We start from the raw sequence: 9270 nt of genomic DNA on the forward strand, positions 1-9270 counted from the left end.
GGGAATTTTTTGACATTAAGAGTTCTCTGGGGCGCCTGGCGGGCTTAGTCCGTTAAGCGGTTAAGCGTCTGCCTTGGGCTCAGGTCCTGTTCTCAGGGTCCTGGGATGGAGCCCTGCATGGGGCTCCCTGCTTCTTCCTCTCTCTCTGCTCCTACCCCCTGCTCATGCGCTCTCTCTCTCAAATAAATAAATAAAAATCTTAAAAAAAAAAAGCGTTCTCTAAAATATCTAGTCCTCATACCTGAAGACTGTGCATCGTGCCAAAGTTTCCCGTGCTACTCCTCGTATGAAAGATGAGTAGCAAGGATACTTTTAGCAAAACTCATTAACACCAACTTCTGGCTACGCAGACAGGCAGAGGGACAGGAGTTCCTCTTCCAGAGACCCTCAAATCAAATCATGCAGATTGCCCCCCACCCCCTTTATGGAGCCTACTCCTGTGATGCCCTGGGGGCAGCCCTTCATCCCCTTCCCTGGCAGTCCCCTCTCATGCGGTCACCTTCCTCCCATAGCCCCTCCTCTCCCTCACGCCCCCGTCTGAGCGAGGCGATTACACTCCGCGGGTTTCAGGCTGATGATGCGATTAGTTCGACACCACCAACTAGGAGTATCTGGTGAGTTCTCACCCTCTAACAGGAAAGCCACTCCTGCACATGACCGGCTTCAGATGAAGCAATACATCTGCTCAGGGCTGGGGCAGAGGAAGGGAGAAGTGTGAGGCCATTGTCAAGGAAACCGCCCAGAAGCTCCTCTTCGCCCGGCAGAGGGCTTCCCCCGCCCCCAGCAGCCCAGGACGGGGGCGAGCAGCCAGGGACGGGGGCGCGCTGCACCTCTAAGGAGATCACGGATCTCTGCGGGCTCCTTTCAATAAACCACTCCCCAGGCACTAAGGCACTCAAGACCTCCCGCAGGCATGGATTTCTTCTTTTTCACTATTTCCTCTCCCGATGAAATGGTAAGTCCCTTGACAGCAGAAATCATGCTAAAGTCCCTGTATGTCCCACTCGGGGGACAAAACTGTGACTGAGGGGGTGGTGGTCAGAAGGGGCCTGCTGAAGGAAACCGGTAAAACAATTTTGGTTTCATAATGAACACTGGGCCGCCGACGTGATGACAAAGAGGAAGACGTAGAAAAGAATGGTAATAATTTTTAATAGTTTACAGCTACAGTATTCAAGTTTTGTATGTATAAATACAGTTACAGAACATAAATATCCAAATGGCAAGATATCTGCCTCTGGACAGACAAAAAACACTAAATAATACTTGAGAAGAAAACAGATGCTGAGGTAAAGTTTCATCTAAAGTGACCACAGCCAGAGCGTTCTTACTATAAAGTCCAAGTGGTTATGAAAGCCTTGTCTCATAACCTAAAAATGTAGCTTTAACTAATAGACATCTTCAAACTAAACAAAAAATATTTTAATCATAAATAGGTAAAATAAATAAGAGTCTTCTTGCTGAAATTCAATCATGACATTATTTCTTTTTTTTATATATCTGGGGACTTCATTGGTAGCCTGGGCTTTCGACAATAAAAAAGTGAAATTCATGAAACCTTTCTTAGAATCTACATATAATTCTAATGCAAATTACACATATGTGGCATTTTTATTCTGGATGAGCAATCCATTCCTTTTTTTTTTTAAGTATATCCCAACTATGTAAAACATGCTTAATTTCTCTTAAAAGATCACGTCTTGGAAGACATACACTGACTAGCATGAGAAAGGGCATTTTACAGATTTCAGAAACGTCTTTAGAAACAAATTCATCTTCTTATCAAGTTACTTTAGAATATTTGTTTTACTAAGTGTTAATTACAGCAGTAAAAATGTCTCAAACGAATTTTTCCCCCATTATTTCTCATTCTACAAAATCCCCATGCTCTTTATGTTTTATAACATTTTACCTTCAAGAATCTTACTGGCACCAAGTAACACTTCTATCACATTGTTCGAAGTATAGACTTTCCATTTAAGACTCACAGAAACATAATTTGAGGAAGGGTCATCTGAACAGAAGCGATACATTTTTAAGTCAAAAGAAACAAGCTTTCAAATCATTTTATCTTTTGTAGTGACCTATGGGATCCACACCTTCTATGATATTCAGTGTCCTCAGAATGAAATCTTTACTTTGAACACGGTAATATATAAAGCAAGTATTATACATCACTTTGGAGTTGTCATCCAAAACTAAAACCCAACACTGAACACATTCTTTCTTTGCCCCAGACCACAGTCTTTTCATTTGCCAACTCCGGTTACAGTAGGCTGGACAGCAACCTTCTGCAAAATGACCAGAATAATTTTCAAAGTAAAAACAAAATGTATAAGTAATTAATTCCTTATTTTTCAAAGCTCTTCCATTCTTGCTTTAAAATAAACAAAATGGTTTTATAATGCCCTCACAATCCAAAAAAAAATGACTTCTGGGACAACTTCAAAAGAAATCCGTCTTTGATGTATTCCATCTCGGCTTCCAAGGGCATCCAAAAAGCAAGGAGTTCTCCCTCCCAATCTTCTCCATTACAAGGCATTTCCTCTAATTGATGAAGTTTGCAGCTACTGGGGAATCTTCCATTTTAAAGGAATCTCCTCATTCGAAAGCTTCCAAAGCAGTCAGGTTCCTGAGCGGAAGAGTTTGGATATCAGATTCAGAAGTTTCTGCCGGAAATTCAGTTTGTCTCCAAATCTCCTGAGTTGAATGGCACACTCCACTTCGGGCTCTGAAAAGGAAAGCAAAACATTAAAATTACACTGACATTACCGACTGCAACCAGCAAGAATTAATGTGCCCATCCAAGGGACGAGCCGAGTTATTTATTCAGTGAAGCATTTATCTTAACTTTAGCTTTATGTACACCCATTTTCTGAATGTGAGAAAGGTGACTTCGCACGTGCGCGCCCACACACACACACACCATACACTGACACATTGTGACTCGTAAACCAAAAAAAGAATAGGTAAGAATAAAGACATTTACTCTAAAATCTTTTTTTAAAAAAAGCACACTGCATGAGGTAAATGTTATCTTTCTTTCGATATGGACATTTCTGTCATACGCCAGAGAGTTAGAGAGCCTTGGCCAGCCTCTTCTCGCTCACTGAAGGTTGGTTAGGGGAACAGAAGTCAAATTCCAAAGTCTTGTATGTTGTCTTCAAGTAGGATTTATTTTTTAAATGGCAGTAATTCCCAGCTCCAATTAAGCCTTCATTAATAGACAAATCTAAATGCATTCTTTTTTTTTCCCTCTTATTTTAAAGGACTTTTTTTTATTTGACGGAGTAAGAGAGCACAAGCAGGGGGTGCAGCAGAGGGAGAGGGAGAAGCAGGCTCCCCACTGAGCAGGGAGCCCCATGTGGAACCCGATGCGGGGCTGTCCTGGGATCCTGACCTGAGCTGAAGGCAGAAGCTTAACCAACTGAGCCACCCATTCTTACTCTCATTGAAAAACTCTTTGAAATTTTCTTGTAAGACTCATAAAATCTCATATCAAAAATAAGTCTATATTCTCTAAAACAACTTAGAAATTTACATTTTACTTTAAACCAAATTCTTCTTATAAACCTAATCTGTGCCTTTATGAGTGAAGCAGAAAATATGTTTAATTCACAAGTTTACTGTTTTTTAGAAGTGAGATATCATCATTAAATGAATATTAATTTAAGAAAAAGGATTATAGAAGGGTTTTAAGAGAAAAAATTATCTCTTTCACCAAAAGATGGGGCAGAAACTGGCTGCTAGTTGTTTCCTTAATCTTTCTGTTAATTACAGTTCTATAAATGTAGTAATAAAAAAATTGAAACTGTGCGATGAGGGATGTTAACTAAAGCTATTTGGCATCACTTCACAATATATTCATAAACCAAATCATCATTTGATATATACATATATCGAACAAAGCTGATACAATGTCATATGTCACTTACATCTCAATAAAAAGATGTATTACTATCGAATCGAGTTTAAGAGGGCCCTTTCTGCTGTCCCGTATTATTAGGAATGAAGTTAAATGGCAGAAAGGTTATGCTCGGGTTAGGCCTTCGGGAAACCGGAGAATTCTTGGACATCACAGAAGGTGGGCAAAGCTTTTGGCCTCCCAAGTAAGAGCCAGCGACAGCACCCTGGTGCCCACTTAGCCATGGCCAGGTTGGCAATGCCCCACTTCCTTTGCACGCGTCACGGGCTCTATAAATCGAAACTACTTTAAAAGGGGGCCATTACCGTCTGATGCAATGACGGATTTCGAGCCCAGAGCCTTGCTGCCCTCTTTGCTACAGCCCCTTAGCGGATGGCTGCCTCGTTCGGTAAGATTTATAAGGGAGAGGGCCGGTCTGAAAAGTTATTTGATGTTGCTTTATGGAGGGAGGAGGAGAAGAGTGGATGGACTAAAAACAAACCACTGGAGACCAACTCCTGTTCTTCTCCTATCCCATCTCCGCAAGCAATAACGATTGTTAAAATGTCCCACTCAACAAAGAAGCACAATTTTATAGGCTCCTGACCGAAGTGGTCCTCGTAGGGCCTCTGTAACGCTCCATCAGTCCTCTGTGGAAGGGCCGCGATAGGATCAAGCATTATGGACCGCTTTGTTTTGGGGGGGGGGCGGGGGGCGAGAGTGGCAACACTCAGAGCAGGGCCCTCAATGGTCCCCGACTCCGGAGGAAGAGGGCTGCTCGCCAGGCAGCTCCCGGAGCCTCTCCTGTCCCCACCTGCCGTGACAATGACTTTCTCCTCGTGACTGCAGCCTGCACTTGCACTTTTTCTCCCCGTGGCACCGGGGCAGGGCAAGCGGGGATGGAAAGCAAGCGAAGCGAAGAAGAGGCTTTCCGCCTCCGCTAAAATCCCAATCTGCATCCCAAATAGGGTTTCCTACCTCACCATCTCCACCGTCCTGTGTAAAACCCCCGAAGAACTTCCTGGAGGCGTCCCGCAAAGCACGTGCAAGGGCGCAGACCTGCCCGGGCTGAACCCGCCCGGACCGAGACCTCGACCCCGGCCCCCGCCCCAGCCCCCACCCCCGCCCGGGCCCCCTCTAAGATCTCCGCGGGCCCTAGCTGCTCCCTACCTGCCGGGGTCCGCGCAGGGCTCGCCTGCGCGCTCTTACGCGCTTTCTTCCCAGGCATCTTCCCAGCCACCGGGAGCTGTGCAGCAGAACCCCGGGGACCTTAGGCCCCCCAACCCGAGCCCCTTGGGGCAGGAGAAGGCGAGCTGCTCGGGGGGCGAAGACGGGAGGGAATGCGCGGGAACGGGCGGGCACGACCGGACTGGAGAGCGAACTGCTCCCGGGCCGGGCACCTCTCGGGTCTAGGCGATTCTCGCGCCCGCGCTCTCCTCTTATGTCAGGGGACTTTCCCAAGAACCGTGACGTAGAGAAACTTGACTCTGCGCCCGCCCTTGACCCCGCCCCCGAGGGCCGCAGCCGTGGGGGACCTGCCCCGACTTGCTCGCGCTCCGCGGCGGCGCCGACCCGCGGCAGGGGGCGCAGAGCGATCGGCGCGGCGACCCTGCCCCGCCTCGCACTTACTCCCTTCGCGAACCGGGGCCGGGTGGAGGGGGTCCGGGCTGAGAACCCGCCCCCGCCCCGCATCGAGTCAGCTGCAGTTGTGGCGGAGCTGAGAAGTCGCGAGAGGGGAAAGTTCTAGCGGGAAGGCGGCGGGTGGGGTGGCCAGGCGCTTGGTCCTTATCGTAAACCGGCGATTAGAGACTCTAACTAAGCAGACCCCTGAACGAGATCGGAAAAGGGAAGCTCGAACTCGGAGGGCATGGGTGGTTGCGGGGAAGTGAGATGAAAACTTTCAGAACAGTGGAGAGGATGCCAGAAGCAAGTGACAAACGTACCAAATTGAAACGCGAGCAAGCAAACACTGGTTTGATTTGGAAGGTGGGGTGTGTGCGTGCGCGTGTGCGCGTGTGCGTGTGTGTGTGTGTGTGTGTAGAGGCGGGGGTGAGGGGTTAGTTTTCCACCCCAGCCACGACTGTGTGGGGCATCTTCCCTCTGGAAAAGTCGGTATCACTCCACCTGGATGCAGCTGAGTGACATATAAAGAATAAGTCATCATATGGGACACCTTCAAATGCTTTTGTGGGAGGAGAAATGAGGTGTCTGGGAATATGAACTTATTTACACGATGTTTGGCTGGTCCTTGAATAATTCCATTATTATAAAGAAGAGTAGTAATTTGGACTAGTTAGCACGTATTGAGGGCCGCTTCGTGAGAAGGGCTTGGGCAGGCATTTTCTCATTCTGTCCTCAGAACAACGCTGCGAAGCTGCCACTCTTACCATAAAGGCCAGTTTGCAGGCGTGAAAACTGGTTTATTGAGATCAAGGGGATTCTGGAGCGCGCGTTGGCAGAGTCGTGCCAGGGTCTGAACCTAGTCAGGCCCCCTACGGAGCAGCAGCTCTAACCCACCGTGGCGTTCCCAGTAATCACATTTTTTTGGGAAAATGAATGTTCTTAATTATCTGCAGTATTCAATGAAGAAGTTGCAAATTGGCCACTTAGAACTGCGCGGTTCTCGGGAGTGTTCTGTTTGCCTCACGGTATTGATTTGCAAAATGTCGTGTGAAAATTTGAATTGGTTACCAACATTTAAAAATTGAGAGATGACTTTAAAAGCTCCGATCTCTGGCGTTCTTTGTAAAACGTGGGGCTCTGAAAACCCGGGATCCGTTTTCCAAGGGCAGAGCAGGCTGGAAGCGTGGGGGCTGCCTCTCCCCCTCAGACTTGGGGCGGGAGCTCCCCGCGGCCACGGTCCCTGCTGTCGCTTTTCTCATTAACATATTGTGCCCCCAGTAGGCATTTGAGCTTGTTGATTTTCCTGAAATCATTCAATCAACACAAACCTGCAAGTATTTTATGGCGGGCCCTGCAGAAGTATAGAGGACACTATAATCATGGAACAAAACTACTCCTGAAGTTAAACAACTTCGTTTATTTTTTTAAGATTTTCTTTATTTATTTGAAAGAGAGAGAAAGAGCAGGAGTGAGAGGGGAGGTGCCTAGGGAGAGGGAGAAGCAGACTCCCCCCTGGGCAGAGATCCCAACCAGGGGCTCATCCCAGGACCCCGAGATCATGACCTGGGCCGAAGGCAGTAGACGCTTAACCAACTAAACCACCCAGGCGCCCCTAAACAACTTAGTTGTGAGTGTGGTAAATACACAGGGTTAAGAGCGGACAGAATTCAGGAGCTCTCACCTGACACGGAAACATAGCAGAGGATGCTGTCTCCTAATTTTTTTTCTCGAACACTATCTGAAGGGCACTGGGGCCCTCTCAGGGCTCATTTTGACTGACTGAAGAGTGAAGGGACATCATTAACTTTTTAACTGGATAAATTAGTAAACTTCTGACCAAATCATGCACCCTGAAATGCAGATACACTCAACAAAAGCAAAGCAAATCCTACTGTTGTTTACCTACAAAGGGTGTGCCAGTCCTGTCCTCGAACATTATCATTATAAAAGGTTGTTAGCCACGTGACCCATACTAGCTACAAACCTGAGGCCTGTGGTGCCTTTTAGGGAATTGCAAATTCAACTTGCTGGAAGGAGAAGGGGGAGAGAAGTTGGGGAGATGGGCTTCAGAGGCGGGTCAAATCAGCAATTTATGGAGGACGGTTTAAGATTGTGGATTTGAGATGGTCCGTAAATTCTCAGATTTAACATTCTATTAAAGGAATTAGAAGCTAAGTGTGTAAAGTCTCTCTTACCTCTATACTTCTCTGAAAAAGTGACGTATCATTTACTGAGAACTTGCGAGAAATATAAACATATCAGGATATTTTGATCACTGGGACTCACAATACAAAGATTTATCATGAAGCATTAGAATCCCCTGTTACCTGTCAGAAAGAAAGAAAGAAGAGGGGAAAGAGAGGGGAGGAGGAAAGGGAAGGGGAGAGGAGGGAAAAAGAACTGGGGAGGACAATTTTTAAAACTATTAGCAGGTATCAGTTTTCATGGACCAAGTTCAAAAATAACAGTGCAAATCTGACCATGCCTGTGTTGTCATTCGAGTGTTTTTAAAAATTACTAAAAAGAAACCAAAACAAAAAACCCCAAAACAGAACAGAAAACATGATTAGTAATAGAATAGTCATTCACATATGTCGTGCAGAGAATAGGATTTGACAGGAAAACAAAGAATATGAGAGATGTGTAAGGGGAATTGAAAGGGAACTGTGACAAAATACATAGGCTGGAGAGCTGAGTCTCTTTATTCCGATAAAAGGAGACTTTTTTGTTTTGTTTTGTTTTGTTTTTCCTGTAAGACATGCTTGTTAACAGGAAATCAGCCTCACGCATTAAATCAGCTAAATCTCTCTTTAAACAGCCACTGTGCTGGGTTCTGGGGACACAGTGCTCCCTGCCCCCATGGAGATGATATGGAAGAGACCAATACCTCACAAATTCAATGCACATAAGAATCACTTAAAGAAAAAAAAAAAAAAGAATCACTTGAGTATCTTGTTAAAATGCACATCTAATTGTGAAGACCTAGCTGGGCTTGGAGGTCCTGTATCTTATAAACTCTGGGGAGGCTGACGCGTCTGTCCCTGGGACCTCACCTTGAGTAGCAAGGCTAGAGGGTGATACAGCGAACTACACAGGCCGAGATGTGCATCAGGGAAATTATGGAGGACTGTGGGACAGCCTGGGAGGGCAATGAAGCAAGAAAGGCCACTTACGTAGACACTGAGGCATAAATAGGACTGGCCAAGCAATGAGGCCAAAGGAAAGATGTATGTTCCAGGCAGAGATGGAACGCCAGGCAGTGTGAGGAGAAGTGGTGAGAGGTGAGTGGAGAGGGAACTGAGGAGTTTGAGTATTGTTTGGGGGGCTACGGGGGAACCACGGAAGGTTTTAAGCATGTGGGTGATAGGATCAGATCCTAGAAAGTTCACTCTGGCTGCAGTGTGACTAGATTAGCTGAGCTGAGAGTGGAGATGGTGTGACTCGTGAAGACATATAGTATGGTCATTCTCATGCAAGATGGTAGGGTCAGCAAGGACAGTCACCGTCTGAACCTCTATCTTATTAAAATTCCCACATTTCCTGACTAGGATAGGACCACATCCTGTTAGAGCAATACTTGATATGTTTCAGCATAAATACAATTTTCTCCTATATTAGTTTCCTAAGGCTTCCACAACAGAGTCCCACAAAATGAGTGGTTTAAAACAATAGGAGGATGGGGCGCCTGGCCGGCTCAGTGGATGGAGCATACAACTCTTGATCTCAGGGTTGTAGGGTGGAGC

General features: G+C 46.2%; 1 protein-coding gene across 1 annotated transcript; it reads right to left on the reverse strand.

Annotated features, from left to right (window-relative positions):
- Positions 1-1128: 1128 nt before the first annotated feature.
- On the reverse strand, positions 1129-5304 carry PMAIP1 (phorbol-12-myristate-13-acetate-induced protein 1). Its single transcript, XM_045790357.2, has 2 exons — positions 5075-5304; positions 1129-2731 (listed from the first exon to the last, which is right to left on the reverse strand). The coding sequence occupies exons 1-2, from the start codon at positions 5130-5132 to the stop codon at positions 2625-2627; spliced, it is 165 nt and encodes a 54-aa protein (XP_045646313.1). The 5' UTR covers positions 5133-5304; the 3' UTR covers positions 1129-2624.
- Between the last annotated feature and the right edge of the window lie 3966 nt (positions 5305-9270).

This window comes from Ursus americanus, chromosome 19 (genome assembly GCF_024610735.1).
Source record: "Ursus americanus isolate L20-20 chromosome 19, mUrsAme1.1.p, whole genome shotgun sequence".
NCBI lineage: Eukaryota > Metazoa > Chordata > Mammalia > Carnivora > Ursidae > Ursus > Ursus americanus.